Here is a 21,435-nt window from a genome sequence, read left to right as displayed (position 1 = left end):
TTAGGTTATTGGTACTAATATATGCATTGCACGCAGGCCTACTTACACCATCAGTGTTACACCCATTAGAAGAAACTGATACACATGGAAACGTATGCTTCCCCCATCTTAACAAGCTCTATCAAGGTGCACAAAAAGCAAGACACCTACGTAACGCCCACACAGCAGTGGCTCAGCTGCAGACTGCACAAACACTAGGAAGCTCTCAGATCTGAAAGTTTGCAGTTGCATGTATGTGATTAAAAAGCAAATATATTAACCGCGAGGTGGAGGCGAGCCAACTTGCTGAAAAATGTGATCGAGCGAGTAGGGGATGGAATTGGGTGACAGGATAAAGAGAAGGATGAATGAGCAGAGCCTGGGATAAAATGAGGAAAAGAAGGAGAGTGAAAGGCCAGAAATCAAGAGGAGGAGATGGAGTGAATGAAAGAAAGGGAATGCAGTGAATGAGCTAGAGACGGAGCAGATGAGAGACACAGAGAGAGAGAGGATAAGGGTGGAGGTGTTAGCTGGACCACGTGAAATCACTCTGTGCCAAAACTTTTACAGCGCTGGCACAGAGCTGAAACTGAAATCGAGCGGCGCAAGAAGCCAGACAGACTGTAGTGTCTCCTGAAAAGGCAGTTTTATTGTTTTGTCACTCTGTTATCTTCCTATTTAATATTAGAATAGCTATTGAACGAGAAACAATACATTATTTTTAAAAAAGCGTCTTCCTATTATAGTTCTGCTGATATTTTTATATGATTTATTATCTGCTATTCAAGGAGTAGTAAATGAAACGTAAGACAGCTGCATGTTCCTGCTTATGATGACTGCATGTTACCATTTACTGAAGTCACACAGTGTTAATGCTGCTTCTTTCTTCCCCTTTTTCAAAAGCTGTGGCCCGTTTGTGGCTTTAGGACTGATAGTGATTGCCTTGCAGTGGACTCCCCCTATAGTAAGCTGTCAAATCATTTATAGTTAACACGTGACTTGTTTTTATTGCAGATTTTTCCTGCTAGAGAAGAATCTCTCTAAATGCAGCCATAGTCACAGCAAACAGCCACATGCCACAAACACATATGGAGCATCCTAAGAGGAGTGAAATGAAAGGAGCAAGTGTTCAAGGACCACTTGAGCAGATGGACTCTGTTGAAGTTGCAAAAATAAAAAGAATAGATGTTAAATACGCCTGAAATCTAACAAATATAACCTTTTGATGATCTTTTAGGATTTGCCAGATTTCCTGGGAAGCGTTGCGTAAAAGCACTGGTGAAAGGGTCCTGTTGTGAAAGTCTAATTGATTGTTTTACTTTGTTTACACCCCTACTTGTCTTTATGAGCATGACCAACCCAAGGTCACATTTTCGCTTGCCAAGTGAAATCCTCTGTTTTTGTGTAACAAGATGAAAAATGATCGCTGGAGAGATGGAGGAGGAGGAGTATAGAGGAGAAGAAGAGCGGATGGATTGACGGAAGGGAGAGAGAGAAAGAGGAGGAGTGATATGGGTGTGCTGACTCACTCTGACCCTTCTCCCTGCTCCACCAGCGGCATCGTTGGTATTTATACATTGGCGTAGGCTGTTCACCTCCCCCTTATATAAGAAGTTACACACACAAACACGCACAGACATGAGGGGAGGTGCCCAAGGTGAATGGTGCTCCGTTTTGTTCACATCATTGACTTTCTTCTTCTTGCTTTCGATTCTTTATCACCTCGCTCTTCTTCTTCTTCTTGCCTTCCTCCTGTTGCACCAGCCTCCTCTTTGAGTTTTTCACCCCCACTCATGAGGAAGTTTCCTCTTCACTGAGACAGTAGGAAGAGCAAGAAACAGAAACGGCAACAGTAGTGCTCGCCTAGACCTTTCCCTACGCTGTTTAAACACTGTGCCAGGTCTGCTAGGCTGCAGTCAGGGAGAAGGTGTGATGCAGGTGTTTTGTAGCCAAATGAGTGAGCCAAGTCAGTCAGTATACATTCACTGGTACACCTGATAAACTGCTCCTTTACTCAACTATCTAATTAGGCAGTCACGTTGCAGCAACTCAGTACATTTAGGCATGCAGAAGAACAGCGATTTTTAGTGGCTGGCATGGCAGTTGGTGCCAGATCAGCTTTTCTGAGTATTTCATGAACTGCCAATCTACTGGGATTTTCCAGTTCAGCCATTTTACAGAGATTAGTCTGAAAAAGAGAAAATATCCAGTGAGCGGCAGTCCTTCGGGTGAGAACGCCTCATTGATGACAGAGGTCAGAAGAGAATGGAAAGAATACTTTGAGCTTGTATAAACACTCATTACAACTAAGGTGTGCAGAAGAGCATCTCTGTTGCAGCAGAAGACCATGTACTGTCATTATAGGCTCGTTATGTCACTTTTGCATAACGTGTATGCTGAAAGGACAGTTTTATATCCAAAGCTTGTATCATTTGCTATAATTATTTTAGAAATTACAACAAAAGCTGTAAGATCCAGCATCAATGGGAGCAATTATGGCTGCTCACTACATCACAGAAAACTAAGATAAACATGCTCATTGTCAAACCAGACGAATATATACAAATAATTATTCAAGATTCAAGACCTTCATTCTCAGAAAAGAGTAAGTTAATCTTGATCTCTTATATTCAGCATGTTAATTCAGCGATAAAGGTAGTATTACTTATAGTAAGTGTCTGCAATGCAGGAAACGCTGTAGGTGACAGCCTACTATGGCTATAGATTAATAAATAGAAGTAGCTACAGATTTCTGTGTGGTGTAGCATTGAACCTGGATACTGAATCTGAAAGCATCTAAATCTGGGACATCGCTGCATGTCACTGCGTCTCGCATGCACACCAAAACAAACGCACAGGCGCACGCATGTTGGCAGCTCATTAGAGGGAAAGGCTGTGTACGACATCGTGTTCTGCCAACATTTCATAAACAGAATATACCGGAGCAAGTTGGAGAGATGAAGAGAGGAGAGGGGAAGAAAAAATCAAAGTGGGAAAAAAAAGAGGTATAAATGAGAAAATTGAAAAAAACAGTAAAGTGCTTCACTGCATTAGAGCTCAGTAAATGCTGTCTCTAATAAGTGTTCCTAATGAAAACATTAATTGCGACTTGTTTCGCTTCAGTATGAGAGCAAATGATTTATTATCTGCGCTCAGAAAGTTTTTAGATTTCTGAGTAATCTTTCACAAAATGTTCTTCATGTAAGATGATGCAGTCTTACTGTAATGCAGTGTCTCTCTGTTTGATTCCTCTTTTGCACCGTATTGATGCACAGAGAGCCTGATGGGAAGATGATATTGACTGACAATAAGCTTTTATATAATCATGTCACGTGACTGTTGGGGAGGGATTAGGGCAGCGTGGCACACGTCAAAGAGCTGTAGTTGCACAAAGATATTTCAAGAGGTGTGTTTTGTATGTTTCTGTGTCTGCGTGTGAGCGGCCTAACCCAGCGGTTGCTGGGATGAACGCTTTCATTTCCTTTGCGATTCATGAAACTTTTAGCATTTTACTTCCAGTGGTTATATAAAGAACGGAACATCCATTAAAAGCAATTAGGGAATCGAATCAATGCTAATGACTGAATTCATCATAGATTCATCTGGTGGTTATTTTTTCTTCGATTAACCAGTTGTTTGCAAGCAACATTAAAAATGACCCAGAGCTGAAAATCTTACTTTATGCTTTTTGCTCTAAGAGAAACATTTATGTCCTACAAACTTATGCTATTATAAATGTATTTCTGTTGTGAAGTGAGAAGCTTTTTTTCTTGTTAAAGTAGTTACTGATGGGGAAAAGGAACGCATGCTGCGGACAGCTGACTGTGCATGTAATGACCCGCCCTCTCCTGGGAATAAGGCCCATGAAAACCTTTGCATTGTGGACAACATGTTTGCACTTGCATAGCAGTGGATGCTTTAAATCATTTACCATTTTAGCTGATTTTATCCACCAGTTTCTCACTCATAAGAAGAAAAAAAGAGGTGCTATCTGCAACCAGCAACTTAATGCCCTGCCAAGCTCTGCAGGTGCTTTCCATTGCTTTAATATAAACTGAAGTGTAACAAATTAATGAGAGTTACTGAGATGGAGAAAAAACGAGAGAGATACATGGGAGAAACCTGTAACTGTGCCTGTTTGTAGTATGTGTTTCTGTGTTCTTGATGAATGTCATGAATATTTAATTTGTATGATAAATAATGAAGGCACGGCACGGTGCCAACTACACACGTGTGGGTGCACAGAGGGCACCGAGGGGGCAGAGATGTGTGGAGCAGGAGGACGGATAAAAGCACGGTTTGTGAGGGAGGTAGACAGGGAACAACCCTCAGTTTAATCCATGCAGGATTGCACAGTAGCGGCAGCTGTTGAATGCTGAGAAAATAATAAATCTTTTATTTTGGTTTCATTAGCAAAAACCACAACATCTACTGAGATTGTTTATGAAATATTTAGTGTGTTAGGGACTTGCAAAATGGAGGAAAGGAGCAGGATGGTGGTTCTGCTGGTTGGAAAACCTCCGGAAATATGTACCATCACTTCTGGGCTTGGCATCCCCTGAGAAATGAGAGAAAGAGAGAAAAGGTGGGGGGAGGGGAAATAGGAACAAACAGGTCAACAGGGCAGGAATACTTTTCTATGAGCAGCTGAACCTCGGTTCCAGCTGTCAGCTTCCAAAAAGTTGGCCCCAGCCCACAAGTTGGCTGGATTTGGTTTGTTACCAACTGTTATTACCCACAGCTCATGATTACAGGTGAGGATTGGGATATAGATCGACTAGTAAATTGAAAACTTTGCTTTGCTTAGCTCTCTCTTTACTGCAATGGACCGATACAGCCTCCTTACTGCAGCCACTGCCCCAATTTCCACTGTCAATCTCTTGTTCTCCTCTCCGCTCACTTGTGAACAAGATCCCGAGATGCCTAAATTGCTCCACTTGGGGTAGCAAGTGTACCCTTTTCAGGCTAAGGATCATGGGCTTAGATCTGGGTGTGCTGATCGTGAGGAGCTGGAGGCCACCCCCCTGATGAAGCTAACATCATCTGCAAAAAGCAGAGATAAAATACTGAGGCACCTAAAGTGAAAGCTTTCCACCACCTGGGTACACCTAGAAATTCTGTCCATGAAAATTCTGAGCAGAACTGGTGACAAAGGGCAACTCTGGCGGAGTCCAACACCCACTGGAAATCTGTTCGACTTAGTGCTTGCAGTGTGGTTCAAGCTCCTACAGTGGTTTTACAGGGACCAAATGGCTTGAAGCTTTCACTAAAGGGTGGCTGGCCTCTCACGGTCCCTTAGAGACAAGGTGAGGAGTTCAGTCATGTCAAAGGGGCTCAATGTAGCTCCTCCACATCAAAAGAAGCCAGCTGAAGTGGTTCAGCCACCTGACAGGTTTCCTCTGGGCGCTTACCGAGTCAGATATTCTGGGTATGTCCCACTGGAAGGAGACACCGGTGCTGACCCAGGACACTCTGGCGAGATTACATCTCTCAGCTGTCTGGGAATGCCTCGGTGTTCCCCTAGTTACACTGGAGGAGGTGGCTGGGAAGAGGGAGGTCTCGGTTTTTCTGCTTAGGCTGCTGTCCCCGCAACCCAGCCCTAGATAAGCAGGCAAAAATGCACGGATGATTTAAAAGCCAAAATATATAAAATTATAACGTTTCATTTAGTGTGACCTGAAATAAGTAACTGAATCCATATACTCATCAGGAAAATGTTTAATGAGTTCAAGCTAAATCCATCTTTGTTACTGTCTATGGTTCCCTTTTCTTTTTAAATCAGCTTTTCAACCAATTATCACTTGACCTATGCATTGTGGTACAGCAGTTGGGTAACCCACAGTTGGCTGATTGGAGGACTCCTTTCAAGATGGCCTCCTTCTCTTAATCCAGTAAATGGGATCTGGGTTTGTGAGATTAGGTGATGCCCTTTGTCTTGCATGTGTTGCCTGTCAGTGTTTCGGGTCAGCTAAGTGGATGTGTAAATAATTGAGCAACTAATGACTAATTAACAGATTTATTGAGAAAAGGAGGGGCACATTTTAGCTCTGACAGTATTTTTTGGTGTTTGGTTTTGGCCCAAAGGTCATATGCTTGAATGGCATACAGCACTATTTTATTGGCAGATCTGCGTGTATGTGTGTATGTGTGTGCATGCATTAGTGTGTTTTCATTAGGGATTTGGCAGTAGCAATACTCGAAAAGAGCAGTTGCCTTGAAGCAATATGTGCGCACAGCTCACACCATTTCTCTCTGTACTCCCATCCTTCCACCCTCACACCCTGCGTATTCAATCTGCGATATCACTGGAATGAGTGGGTGGTCTTTGTGTGTGAGTGTGTGTGGTACAGTATCATTGCAGTGCGTAGGTGGTGTAACCAAAGAGAGGATGTTGCGTGGGAGTGAAGTACCATTGAGGTGGGCATGATTTATGTGTGTGTTGGAGAAAGTTCCTTTGTGTTAATTATAACCCCTCTGATCACCACCGGTTTGCCAGTAGGTACGGATTAAATAGAATATGACACAAAGATAACTGATCCCCAAATATGTAATTGAGATCATGGTGATAAATGCACACTGAAAATATCAGAAACATTTTTGGAAAAAGTGAAAGATCAATTTGTTAAACGTTGTGATCTATCAATCACTCAGACTGTGCATTACACAATAGTGCAGGGAAAACTGTGCGCTTGTGTTCAAAGCCATGCTTTTTCATGCTTCTGTGACTTTGCTTAAATAACATGAAGTGGTAAGCATAATTTAGTTCTGTTGCTAAACAGGAAGCAGTCATTGTGGCTTTAATGATTTGAAAGTGTTCTCAAAAGTATTAAGGATGAATTTAAAAACCAACTAATCAATCAACACTTTAAAAATCTTTCACTAATATGGTATTTTTCATGTTCCAGTAAATATGTGGGACAATAAATAAGCACCGCAGCTGAGCATTTCCGTCTTGCTTAACATACGTTACAAACCTGAGGGCTCGACCCCATCAGCCAGGGAATGGGGCTAACATTGATCAAACACCAGCAACACGTTATTAAGCTATCAAGTCAAAGTTGTCGACGTGGACTCTTTTCATATCAGCTCAGCAGGAAAATGTCCTCTTATCTCTGTTTCAAGATGTGTGTGTGTCTGCGAGTGTGTGTGTGTCACTGTAAACCAGACAAACGCTGCACAGTGGAGGAGACAATTAAAATAAAGATGATGTTACACAATCTGACAGCAACGTATGTTATTGCAAGTGTGCCGCGTGTCCCGGCAAGTGTTCGTTTAAGTGCTTTGCTTCTGATGACAGTTTTAATTTACACAGCTAGCAACTAGCTGTTTTCCAGTGTGCTCAAGGCAAGTGTTTGTTCATGTGTTCTGGGATTTTTTTCTTCTTTCCTTTAACCAAAACAGCACAGCACTAGATTTGTGTTCCAGGTCCTCCTGAGTTAAACATTTAGCACCGATCTTTTTCTATTTTGCAAGATAACTTAGGAAGAACAGGAAGAATGGAGCCTGCGTGCAAGTGGCTGAGCGGGAGGCACAAGGGCAGATTTGCATATTCATATTATGCATGCTAAATGAGGCAAACAAAAGCCCCACAAACTATGGATATGAAATACATAATTTTATCTTTTTTTTTAATTTGATGAGCATGTTTTTGTAAAATCACTCTAGCAAAGCAAACCTTCAGTAGGGTGGTGGCTGTTTTTTTTTAAGTAGTATTTTTGGTTTGAAAACAGCTTCGTTTCACAAAACACTGCACACTAACTCATTAATCAATATGTTATTTTAGTGTGCTGTAATAGAGTTTCAGTAGTTGTTTTATCATAACGTGTATTCGGGCGCCTCTGGATCTTCTATCTGACATACACGCCATGTAAATATACTCTGGGGCACAGTCATAAGGACTGTGTATGTGAGATATATTTAGCTTCCTCTGTTAGTCTTGCCTGTCAGTGGAGCTGACATTGATCAGGGGGGAAATGACAGACTCACTGTGCGTCAAAGCTTTCACATGTTTCTGCACCGCTGATTGTTACCAACACAGAAAGTGTTACGCTTTTCATCACATTTGGATTCTTATTGTATAGGCTTTCCTTTGGTCTTTTTAAATGTGTGTTGATGTGTATGCCTGTTATTTAAAAAACAAAAAAACAGCAACTCTTCAACCCTGTAAAATGGCACATTTAGATTTGAGATATTTTAATTTGTTGACACAGTAGACTTTAGAAACATAGCAAATTATGTTGATACAAAGTCATTTTTGTACATACTGTACCATAAAGCAGAGGTTACATTTAACAGTACATCCAAGACATTTAGAAGGTGCTCTTATCCAGAGTGGCTGACAGTGATTCAACGGTGCTGGAGTGACAATAAAGAGAGTGTGGGTGTGAATCCCACTGTACGTTTATCACTGCTAAAGCTTTTCTTATGTTAAATAAGTGCTGCTTCTAACAGCCCAGGGACAGCAAAACAGCTCAGCTTCTATCAAACCTACTGCTAAAAATATCGGTGCTTTTGGTTGAATAAAAATTAAGTCAGTGAGTCAGTAAATGCAGATAATACTCCTGTGCCTGGGATCATGTTTTGATCTTGATAAAGATGGTTAGTGTACTTGTTCACCCAGTGCAGTTATATAATCTGTGTTAGCCATCGTCAGCTATGAGTATATTTATTATGTGAATATGCAAAAGTCTCGAGCCACCTGTCATTTCTTTAAATTTTGCCTCCAAGGAACCAGATTTTCTTATCATTTCTTTAAAAAGTGGTCTTGAGCAAAAGTTCTCCAGGCTTTCTGAAGATCCTTTAAAGGTTTTTCTTTGGTCATTGGCTGCTTTTTCACTCGTTTTCAGTCCAGTCCTTGTACAGGTTATTAGCAGAGGAATGTTTTTGTGTTAAGCCACTTAATGCTTAGATGTGAATCATTCAAATATCACCTAACCAGGGTCGTCAGTCTACACATAACAGACAACTTAGCAAAGAAACAATTTTAAATTGCGTCCCTGGTACTTTGGTGTTAGCAGTCTGTTGCAAAAACACATAAATTGTTCCCATTTCCTTACTCAAATTTATGAGTGTTAGGGTTAGAGGTGGTAGGGCTAAAAAAGCTCTCAGCAGATGAAAAGAATCTGAAAGTCATGTGCTTAACAAATGGGAAAAAATCCAGTAAAAACCGGACACAAGACCTGAAAGATGAATCTGGCCTATCAGTTGGTCCATCTACTGTTCAGCGAAGCCTAATTCTGAAGAAAGGGAAACAGGGGGAAAGGCGTACGACAAAAGACACAAGTAATGGACTGAAATTCAGTGGTAACAGGTCTTATGGAGAGTAGAGCAGGACGATATGAAAAATATTTATCACGATATACATTTGAAAATTTGCGATAACGATATAACTGATGATATAATTGACACCAGACAAAATGCTTTACAACTCCACAACTTTATTAGTGCAAAAAAACATCAATGTATTTTCACTTAAACAAGCAGCTGTTTTTTTATGTGTATTAAAGTTATATAAAAATGTAACAGTGCAAATTCCTCGCTGACAGTTTAACCAAAAGGCATTTCCAGTGGAAACTGGCCGACATATCCTCAGCATAACCATGTATAATATCCACAAAACTTAAAAACTTAAAACGTATCACTCCGCGAGGCGCCTGCCTAATATAGCTGTAATGCTCCAACAATCCATCAAGCGGTGCGGGTTCGTAGCTTAGCAAAGTCATACTGAAACATTTGACAGATTTTCAAGCGCCGTGTATCACATAAAATCGTTTCGAGATCAGTAAACACAACCAGAATTCATACATAAGGCACACGGGATTATAAGGGGCACTGTCGATTTTCAGAAAAATCAAAGGATTGAGTTTAAGTGTGCCGTATTTTCCAAACAACGCGGTAATAACGACGGCCCGCTAGCATGCTCTACCAAAAATAGTGCTTTGTTGTGTATGTGACAGACGAAAGCTAAACCAGTTCCACACCACTGAAGTTGCAGCATTTTTACAAACCAATTCTGGTTTCATTCAACGATCCGCTTTCGCTCTTCTCATGTGCGCATGTAAACATAGGCGCTGCACATGCGCGTTTTACCCATATTCTATCGCGATATTTCATTTTTCTATCGTTGCCCAAAATCACGCCAGTATTACCGTGAACGGTATGATATGGCCCAGCCCTAACAGTCAGTGTGTGCAGGCCTGTGTAAAACACAGTGGAGGCTCTGTGATGGATTGTGGCTGCATTTCTGCTTCAGAATTTAACCCACCATGCAGTAACATCTGTAAAACATCAGATTGCTTCATTTTTCAGCGTGACAATGATCCCAAACACACTTTTAATGCAGTAAAAGCAAACCTAGATCAGTCGTGGATTGGCCTCCCCTGACCGTGGACCTCAACATTATTGAAGCAGTGTGGGTTCATCTTAATAGAAAACGAAACAAAAGGCAATTCAATTCAATTCAATTTTATTTATATAGCGCCAAGTCACAACAAAAGTCGCCTCAAGGCAGAGACATCTAAAGAAGAGCTTTAAATGTTGGAGGTTTTTCCAAATGTGAGCTGATTTAAGCCCATTCACAGGTGCCAGACTAAGATTTTGGCTGAACAGCCTTCAAGTTAGCTTGAAACTAATGTTGACATCAGACTGTGTTTTTAAAAACAGCAAATACAAGTCAGCATGTGTTTACTGGTCAAAGCTAAAGAAAAAATGTCAGATTTTTAGACATTTTTAGATCGCAGGATCTCTTTGCTGTGTACAGAATACTGATGCTTTCTCTTCCTCTTTTTCTCTCTTCACAGTGTGTTGTTTCGTGGTTCACAAACGTTGCCATGAGTTCGTCACTTTCTCCTGCCCAGGTGCTGATAAAGGGCCCGCGTCAGACGTGAGTACAAATAAACGAATCATTTTAAACTGTGTGAGAGCAAGAGCATGCACAAGTAAGTGAAAGACACGTGGAAAGCGAGAGACACAGAGAGCACGTCGACATTTCCATTCACGAGCCCCCGTCACCTGTCGGCGCTGGTGTTACGCTTGAGCAGCCTCCATCTTTTTCTCGCTTCTCACTCTCCTTTTCCTGTCTTGACAGTTCAACCGTAACCTCCAGGAGTTTCTCTAGTAATTACATTTAAGTAAGTACAGAAGAAGTGATACCGTAAAAGCCAGAAAAGACATGTAACACCTGGAGCTGCCAAATATAACCGCTGTATTACAGTAATTGCTCTTCATCACGCTACACGAAGAAAATGACGGCCTTATATTTAACCACATGGACCCAAAGTAGCTCCTATTGTTCTCTAACTGCTGCCTATGTTCACCTATGCTTCTTTTCTTCCTCTTAGAGGTTTTATATTATAAAAAACTGAAGCTCAGAGGTTCCCTTGATCTCTTTTTAGTATCTTTGAAGTTTGAAAACACCCCTCCTTGCTGGTTGAGTGTTTCTGTGGTGTTATCTGTACGAGCCACAGGTTGCAGTTCGCATTCTTTGACATGAATTCAAAGAGTATTGTCGGAGGTTAAAAGCTGTGCCACTCTCGTATTATTATTAATTCTCTTTAAACGTTCTCTTCACCTTCTTATCCGCTCTAACAACATGAAGTGCCGTTAAGTGGTATGCTGCTCTGTCAAGGAGCTGACGAGTTGTCTTTTCTCTGATTCATATTCTTAAAATGCAAATCTAGTCTCCAACCGATCCTCCCGAAGGAACAAGACGTTTGCCTTCTTTTTCTCTGTCTCTCATAAGAGCGCTCTTAGGGTGCCGTTTTTATCCTCACCGAAGCCCCTCCCTATGTTCCTCAGCCACGTCTTTACCTGCCTCTGGAGTGCCCTTTCAGCCTGACGAGCGCACTTAGCGTGCCGCCTTCAGAGGAAACGCTGTTTGGCTTCCTGTAGCGTGTTCTGTATAACTGATAATTCTCCGCAATGAATAAGAGGTTAATCTTTTTATCATTTACCCATCCTGCCTCTCCTTCTCACAGCAGTGCCACAAATAGTTGATGTTTTTATAGTTTCCTTAACAGGCTGCACCTTAAATGCTAAGCTGGACGCCAAAATTTGTAAAACTTTGCCCATGTTTTGTGTCGACCGACACTGATACAATTCTTTCTTTTGACCTTAAAAATCCATTCAGATTTCCTGTAAACTGTCAGTTTAGGCAGACGACTGAACTTTTTATTCTTTAGGAATCTTTCATTTGTCTTATATTCATGCAGCTGCTGCATTGTGGACATCATAGCCTTTTTATTTTACTGTTATCCTGCTGATAAACTAATGTCTCTTTTTATGATAATAACTTGATTTTGTGTACATGTTTTTCAAACTACTTCCCCTCCTCTCGGTCTTCTCTTTCCTCTTGAGTTTTCAAAAGCCATTTTCTTCATTAGCAACTTCAAATGTCATTCCATATCTCTATAATCTCCTCTCTATTTTCTCTAGCTGTCCCCTTAGCTTTACTGGCACTTATCTATATATTTCTATATTTGGTGCACATGCAACTCTCCCGTGTCTTTATCTGTCTCCCATTGTTTCCCACACCACCATACCAAACTCTGTCCTCTATTTAAATGCCACTCCACCCAGGGGGCCACTGCTCTTAATTACGGGGCCTCGCCTTCCCCACTATGTCATCTCTTTAATGAGTTCATGGCCTTACGACCTTGGTTGCAGCACAGTGGGAATGCAGGGTAGATCTTCTCCTAACTAGCTGCTCATTTAAATATAGAAGACAGGAAGCCAAGAAGCCTGACGATTACAAGAAAGGAGGGTGATGAGGCCTCTTACGGCACTCACTCACAGACCTGTTTTTCTTGAAATTGGCATTTTGTAGCATACTTATTTGAGGCTAACAGAAGTGCCCAGATTTTTTTTTACATTAGCATTATCAAATTCCTAAATTAACATTTTAATAACCATGTCAGATGTGACACAGTGTCTTCACCTGTACACACACAGATACTGCCTTTGTGAGCTGACACGGAGAGGAGAGCTTACTATTCCAGTTATTTTCAGATCACTCAGTCGAAATGTTCCAATATTTTTGCACTATATTAGCAAATAGAGTATATCTAAATATCACATATAGATAAATATACATCAGATATGAAAGACGTGTTCTGGCTGAGTGTGTCTTTTGACTAGAAAATCTCAGTGTTCTATGGGAACACCAATTTTTTAGAAAGATTGTACGATCAGAAATATTGCATCATTCTCTGCGGCGATCAGCCCATCGCTCCCTTTTTACCTTCTGCCTCTCTCTATGTCTCTCTCTCATCCTCTCTGTCAGCTGCGCATGTTTATTAAAAGACAAATTCAATTATAGATCTGGGTTAATAGAATGGGCTCCCCGTGGGAGAGGTCGAGGGATGAGCTCCTCTAATGAAACCTACATTTCAGGCACGCACCGTTACGAAGGTGTTGTGTGTGTGTGTGTGTGTGTGTGTGTGCGTGCGCGTGTGTTTGAGAAGCCGGTTGCATAAGAATAGCACCGCTTCAAAATAGCTTTACAAATTTGCAAGACAAGTAGACGGTTAACTCTGTGTGTGTTTGTTTGTTTTGTGGAATTTCCGTACTTCCTGTGATTTATTTGATGTGATGTATGTTTTCCATTCAAAAATATTAACTGCCTCTGTTACCAAAAAGTGGATTCTTATATGATAAAATGCAATGGAAGTTATGTGTAGGGAGGAAAATGTAAAAAAGGTCCAATTACATTATGTGAAACTAGGCAGTGTAGAAGGACGTGGAAGTAGCTCAGTAAATTTGATCATGGCGTTATCATATATCAACATATTTTAAAAGAAATAATAGAAGCTAGTTCAGGTTAGTCATCTAATTTTGTCAGAGAAGATGAGTAGATGAAGTCCTTTTTTTTTCTCCAGAGTTAAATTAAGTTTATTTTGCATAATTTGCTCATTTGCTTTTTCCTCAAAAGCTGTTTGACTGGAGTCAGAATGTAGCATAAACACACCAAAGAGGTAAAGCTTTAGCTTCATCTGACTGACATACACTCTGAATATGTGAATTATTAGTTTTTATTAGTTTGTATTTTTAGAAACAACAAAATAAGCATTTTTGTTAAACTTCAAGGCTTTTTAAAATAATCTTGTTTCTTTGTTTCCAGTCTTTTTCTTATGCTAACATGCTGCTGGCTTCAGCTTTAGATTCTCACTTTGTTAAATTATTACCTTTTCTACCTTTTTATGATGGTTTTTTTTGTTGTTTTTTTTGCAGACACTCCTATACAACAAGTGCACATGCACCAATAGCATGCATTTATACATGGTCATTCTCATTTCTGCACATAAACAATATAAATATGATTTCAACATGATGATATATTTAGCAGTATGTCTGCACGGGTTGTTAAAAAGACGTCAAAGCTGTGAAGTAGCCTTTGAGAGGTGAAGAGAAAGGTTGATGGAGAGATTGTTGTTAAATACGTAGCACGGCCGACTCCGTCCCCTGTCTCGTTATTGCGCTGTCTTTCTTTCAAGGCCCTTCTCCCAAGCTCGCTTGAGAGATCTATTTTGCTCAAATCCGTTAAATAATATTTCACACGCTTTCACTTACATGTTTCCCAGAGGAAGGATTATAAGCCTGAGTCAGGTAAACACTTGGCACAGCGTTTCTTTTATTGATCAGGGCAGCAAAAGCAGCTGTTGCAGCCTGCGTTATATTACATTTTACTTTTTCGGAGGAAAGTTTACAGCCTCTTATTGAATCGGAGTGGGTGGCTACAAAAGAATGTTTGCTGGTTAACTTTCACAGCCTTTGGGGAAGTACACATAGTTTTTCAATAACAGCAATGTGAGTCATACTAACTTAAGTTTTTCTAGATTTAAAAAGTTAATCTGTGTATTTATTACTTTGTTTTACGTGACGATGCAAGCTAAAATAAGTGCGCCTCTTAAAATAAAGGCAGATCAAACCAAACTCTTACTGTTTGTTTTGTTTTCATTTTGTTTTCATTTTTTCTTTATCTTGATATTATTGTAGGATAAATAACGTGTTTTTTTATGTGAGCTTTGAGTGTGTTTCATTTTTCATGTTAATAAAACAGCTTACTCATTAGCATACAGTAGATCTGCTGTAGCATATTTATGTATGTTTGCTCCGTTGCTCCTCCTTGATGCGTTCAACTGGATGAAACTTACTATATTAACTGCCTATTGCACCAGGATTATCAATGTCTATATAGCTTTTGGTAATTATTGATCTAACACTCAGATCCTTATAAATCACATAATATATTTAGACCCCAAAACAAACAGTGACATTACGTCTACATTGCACATGTTGATGTTTGTAAATACAATCTGCTAACCAATTTTTAGTGCAGTGGTATTTTTCACTAAAATGTGACGTCGTGCATATGTGTAAACAACCGTTCATCAACACTAACACGCTAACAGTGCCTGTAATTCATAACTTTCTCTTACAACATGAATATGTAGCTCACAAAGATATATGTGTTTGTTATTCAGGCGTTTGATGTTTATAAACAGCTGTTTTTGCCATCTGACTATACAGAATGATATAATGAAGATAAAAACAAGCTGACACACTTCTGTGTTTTAATGCACGAGTAAAGCAAAAACTGCATTTCTTTTTGGGAAGAAAATTAAGTTTTTCAGCATTTTATTAGTAAAAAACTATTTTTGTTTTTCAGACTTGCTTGTAGCAAAACTTTCGAATAAATAATGCCTAACATGAGCATGTTTATATTGGTTTTAATTGAGCTCTATGAAAAGTAAAAGCCACAAATAACCTTCGTGGTGCCCGTCGACATGACACGCAACGGCTTCATGACAGGTTTAGTCTGTGCAGCGATTTTGCCACCGGAGATATGTCAGAAAGTACTAGCTTGAGAGGAGTAAGTGGACTGAAGGCAAAATCAGCGCTGAAAAATAAAAAGTTTTCGTGTGAGTGACTGTGAGCACAGATCTGCCTGTCACACAGCATCATGAAAACATGACAAGATGTGTATGTAATTGTTGTGAGCTGACTGATGCTAATGCCAGGGAATTTAACAGACAGCAGAGTTTTAAAAAACAAAAGAAGAGCAGCGAGTGAGAGACAACACAGTGACAGGAAGGTGGTCAAAACAGCGCACTGAGCATGGACTAATGGCTAGTCACTGGCTGATTTTATGAGCAGGCTTTCAGTTTACATGCTAAAAAAAATCAAATTTGTTAAATCTGCTTTGAATAACTTCTTTTTGGGTGAAATTTGGCAACACTGTAGAGAAGATAACAGGTGTCAAAGCATATCTATGGTAACACACAAAAACAAATATATCAGCATAAAACTGGTGACAAGACTTTACTTTTCCCCCAGTGGCTCCATGGCATGAAGGAATATCAGGGTCCAGATTAAGAAAATATTGTTCATTTTTGAGAATAACGTCAAAATGTGGAGATCAAAGTTGTCATTTCTTGTCAGACAACTGTCACGGCTGCTGTCCCCTCTACAAAACGCCTTGTTTAGATGAGGTAGTGAACTAGCAAGGAAATGATTTCTCCTTTAGCACATACACATCGTGGTGATAAGTATTAACACGTTAAAGAGATGGTGTAGAAAGTTGCATCTGGTCAGAAGGAAAAAAACACAGAAACTTGGAGAAGTTGGCAGTGGACAGCTGCAAGGATAGTGATGTTTACACCCTCGTGCAGTAAAGAGGACGTATGCTGTACCACAAGAAGATACCTGATCAAGTTGTTTGCAGAGGGTAGAGCAGCCGTGGCAGTTTTTTGGTTTTTCAGGAACTTTAATATCCACGTTTCAACTTTATTCTCAAAAAGAACAATAATATATATATTTTAATGTAGCCTTAGTACGCCGTCGTAGCACAGTGGAGACATTTTCATGAAAAAGAATCCCCTCTTTAAGTCTGGGAGGCAAAAATCCCCTGGGAGGGGTTGTGTCAGAAAGGACTTCTGAGGTAAAGATCTGCCAACTCAAATATGCAGAAGCGTCCACTGTGGCGAATCCTTGTAAATAAGAGAGCGGCCAAAAGAAGCTTTAGTTTAGTGTAGATACTTTTTTTTCCCAGCATGCCCTCTCAGAGACTGGACCTGTTTGAACGGGTTAATTTCAGTACCGAGGTCGAGTTATTTATCAGCTATCAGTTATTAAAGTTGAGGACCTCTGGAAGACCTTTACAATTTCAGTAAAATGGTGGTAGAAGGACGGCAAAAAGATGTGGTAAAATATTTTCCATCTTATAATAATAAAACAGGTTTGGCTATTTGAAGGTATAAACAGAATGTCCTGGCTCTGTTTGAAGGTAATGCTAAGGCTTACTAATCAAATTGGTTATTTTATATTGAAATTATGACATGAATATACAACTCTAATGTCATTTTGACAGAGGAAGCCTCACATGCTGCTTGGTCTCTGTACCTAAACTGAGAAACTGGAGCCAGTGAAGCTGTGGCTGGATGCTATTAAATATGTATACATATATATACAAATATTAGTCCAAACACTGAAATATTCCAATTCTGATCCTTTCACACTCAAATCTAAAAGTGTTAAACACAAAAGTTGGCAGAACATCCTAACACAGTCACGTAAACCTTCCATTTTAGGATGATATATTAAGCTGATTGTTGTTAAGCTGTGATTCAAACTTACATTTCTTTGTTTTACTTTACTTTAGTTTACTGTTCACTAAGTGGAAACATTAAATCAAGAAGACCTACCGGTGTTTTTCACAGCTTGTTTTGACTCATGAAATTAACATCATCCTTGAAAACACCGTCATATTGAAGCAACCTTATAGATCACAATGTCCACGTCCTGTAGGGAGGAGGTCAGGGTGGATGGAAGGGTTAAAGAACTTAACTTATTTTTGCTCATATCTTGACTTCTGTGAGAAAAATGACAGAAAAGGTATTTTTTTTTTTAAATCTGTTTAAACTGATTTTACATCAAAATAAAGTTCATCAAAGAAGGGGGAGACAATAAAAGTGGTGTCTTTTTTCTCCTAGTCGCTGCTTTCATGCGTTCTTCTTAATGATTTTTCTTTCTCATTGATGTTTGAGTTTTCGCTGCGGATGCATTTAATCATTCATATTTATAAAGAAGCTGGCACTCTTTGTAATCAGCCCTCACACTGCTCTCTGTCTGCTGCTGCTCATCACTGGAGCTTCAGCAGCACAATGTTCCCTTGTTTTTATGCGGCACAAAAAAGAAACAGTAGGTGGTATTGTCCTCGAGAAAGGCGAAAAACAGCATTTGAAACAAATACACAAAGTAGTGCGTGGAAATGTACACGGAAATCACAGGCATCCACACATTCAGGCTTAGGGCAACACTGCTGAAGAGACTGTGGGGACACTGGGTATAATTGACTGGTCACCTAAATTTAATGTTATTTCCAGGACAGGTGTGGAGGAGAGGAAGACATCAATCATTCTAATTTTTTCTTGGCTCATGAGATTAAAAGGCATGAAGGCACGTGTGAAAGAAAACTGGCACTCGTGGTCTCCTTCTGAATTGGCTTTAAAGGAAAATTAACAGTAAGCACTGGTCTATTTGATGTCATCAAAGCACTTTGCGCTGGAGGAGATCCCTCACAAATCATATTAAATTCTGTATCTGCATGTTTGCTAGCTGCGATGGATCCCCTTGGCAGAAATATTTTAACTCCCACATTGAAGTACGCCCGCTTCGCTGCACAATTTGGATCCTCCACAAGCGGTATATCGGATGTGCACGGCCTAGGAGTTAGTGTGTGTGTGTGTGTGTGTGTGTGTGTGTGTGTGTGTGTGTGTGTGTGTGTGTGTGTGTGTGTGTGTGTGTGAGATCCAGGTGTGGTTGCAGGTGTCACACACATTAGGCAGAAATAGCCGTGTTTCCGCCCCAGTTATGATTCAGTTCTGAACGTCCATAAAAAGTAATGGCATCCATTTTTTTGTCAGTTCAAAGCACATAATTACTGTCAAAAGGACAAAATGACCAAATTGCAGATAAGTGACAGTTTTTCCCTTTTTTTAGCCTGGGTGCAGATGCCAGCAAACTCAATAAACTGATCCGGAGGGCCAGTAATGTTGCGGGGATGGAACTGGACTCTGTTAAGGTGGAGACGGAGAGGCAGATGTTGTCCAAGATAAGGACAATGCTCCATGACGTGCTGTCCAGTCACAGGAGAACGTTCAGTGCACACACTTAATATCACGTACAGTCTGAGAAGAGAGGCGCTTTCATTTCAACCATTTACATTTGTGTTATATCCTGGGATATTTATAGTTGAGCAATCTGTATATTTTATTTTGCTATATTTTGTAACTTTGTGATATATTGTAACATTTAATTTAGTTTATTCAGCTACTGTTCTTATGGTCTTGTAGCAACTGTGACCATGTGACTATAAATTATTCTGATTCTGTTATTGATGCTCTTACATCATCGGAGCCACACCCAGATCTGTGTGCTTGACTTACCTGTGTGGTTAGGTCATCAATCTGTTTACACACTTAGACACGTTTTTGTGTAATGTCCTTTGAAGTAACACTAACCCAACACAACTGTGCGCAGCAGACCTGCACAGACAGCAAGTAGCCGTAGCCGTACGCTGTCTCTGCTATTCATTCGACTTTAACAGATGTCACGGGAGGCTGACTTCATGCAAACTTTTTGCGTCACTGTTGTTGCCTACAGACACACATGGATGTGCATCCTTCGTAGCCTTTCTAAATTGATGCCAACAAAGAAATTCAGAGGAAATGTATTTTGATCAGATTACAGTGCATGTGCCCGTATGTAAACCCCGCCTGTCAAAACTTTCCCCTGAATGCACCATTACCATTCAGAGCAGTGGAAAGTGGAAAGTCAGAGAGAGAGAGACTAAGATGAATGCTGGTGATAAAAGGAGAATATCAAACAGATGGAGGAGGAGAGGAACAGGCAAAGCTTCATTCATTCAGTTTTTTTGTTTGTTTGTTTTTAAGCGGTTGAACGGTGCACAGTTAAACAGCTGAACAACACAATCATTAAAGAAATGTTTAATTTGTAGTGAAAAAGTGTTTAATTCTCTGTTTTTGTCCTTTGCTCTTCAGGACCCGAGGTCAAAGCACAAGTTTAAGATCCACACCTACTCCAGCCCCACCTTCTGTGACCACTGTGGCTCCCTACTCTATGGCCTCATACACCAGGGAATGAGATGTGACCGTATGTAGTACACCCGCCGCCCATTTATGCATGTATCGCATACTGCAGCCTTACGATTGTACCATCCATATTTAGATTGTACAGTATTTAGGTGGTATGCTCACACAGAGGGATGTACAATTAGGTAGAACATTATTCATACCTTAATGTTATTAAAGGGGAGGGATGGTGACTATATTGGGAAAAGGTGCTGGATATGTAGGCAGGAAGAAAAGAGGAAGACCACAAAGAAACTTCATGGATGTAGTGAAGGAGGACATGCAGTAGTATGTAATCATTTTATGGCACACATATCACTATGAATAATACTCTTGCATAACATTACAAACATATCTGTGGGTGTGTGTGAATATGTATTTTTCAGACTGTATGATGAACATCCATAAGCGATGTGTGGCCAACGTGCCGAGCCTGTGTGGCACAGACCACACTGAGAGGAGAGGTCGCATCCAGATCACCGCCGAGGTTAAGACCAATGTTCTCACTGTTACCAGTAAGTATATTCCAGAAGCATGCACACGTTTACAGCCTACACACACCTGTGCAGTCCTCCGGCTCGCTTGTCATTTTAAAGTTTGAGAATACCGGTCTTCTGTCTCCCTCTGCTGTTGGCAAAGATGAAGGATGGAACTGAAATATGAGCTCACGCTTAGAAATCACTCTCGTTTGGTCTGCATTCATTTCCACTTTCATTAGAGGAAAGTGCCACACACTTTGGTCTGTAATAATGTAATAATTTATTCAGATACACCGATGTTTCGTCTGTGAAAGGAAAATGAGCCTGGAGTACAGTCAGTGTGTATCTTTGAAAACTAACACAATATACTTAATAGAAGCAGGTTTGCTTCAATCAGACTATGTATAAAAATAGTTTGTGGAATAAAATTTTGGAAGCCTCAATTTTAGGACTACGGCCATCTTGGATTTTTGGATCCACACGTGACCACATTTGGACGAGTTATTGGCTAATGCCCACAGGCTCGGTTAGCAAATTGCAGACATGGACTGTGTGAATGCCTCACACAGACACACATTCTTGTAAATGAGTGCTCAGTGACACGCTAATAAAATACTAGAATTTCAATCACCATAACTGGGTTACACACTTATGATATTTGCTCTCTTATTGCCGAGGAGTTGCCACAGCTGATGGATCTGCATGTTTGATGGCGTCTTTTATTCCACGCACAGTTGGTGTGGAGCACCCACAATTTCGTTGTATGTGCGGCGAAACTAAAAGGCTATTCTCTTCCATTCTAATTGAATATTTTAAGAAATCATCTTTCG

The 21,435-nt window shown here is 40.3% G+C and overlaps 1 protein-coding gene across 2 annotated transcripts in view; it reads left to right on the top strand.

The window, feature by feature from the left end:
* prkcbb (protein kinase C, beta b) overlaps window positions 1-21,435 on the top strand; it is a 102,230-nt gene that overhangs the window by 19,197 nt on the left and 61,598 nt on the right. For both annotated transcript variants that reach the window (XM_005743508.2, XM_005743507.1), the window contains exons 3-5: window positions 10,779-10,861; window positions 20,037-20,148; window positions 20,513-20,641. In XM_005743508.2, the coding sequence (XP_005743565.1) occupies window positions 10,779-10,861; window positions 20,037-20,148; window positions 20,513-20,641 (324 nt within the window). The remainder of the gene's footprint in view (window positions 1-10,778; window positions 10,862-20,036; window positions 20,149-20,512; window positions 20,642-21,435) is intronic.

The sequence above is a fragment of the Pundamilia nyererei genome, unplaced genomic scaffold (assembly GCF_000239375.1).
Source record: "Pundamilia nyererei isolate P.nyererei 1_Seehausen unplaced genomic scaffold, PunNye1.0 scaffold00132, whole genome shotgun sequence".
NCBI classification, from domain to species: Eukaryota; Metazoa; Chordata; class Actinopteri; order Cichliformes; family Cichlidae; genus Pundamilia; species Pundamilia nyererei.
The sequence above is the reverse complement of the archived record's forward strand: the minus strand, read 5'-3'. Positions and strand labels throughout refer to the sequence as shown.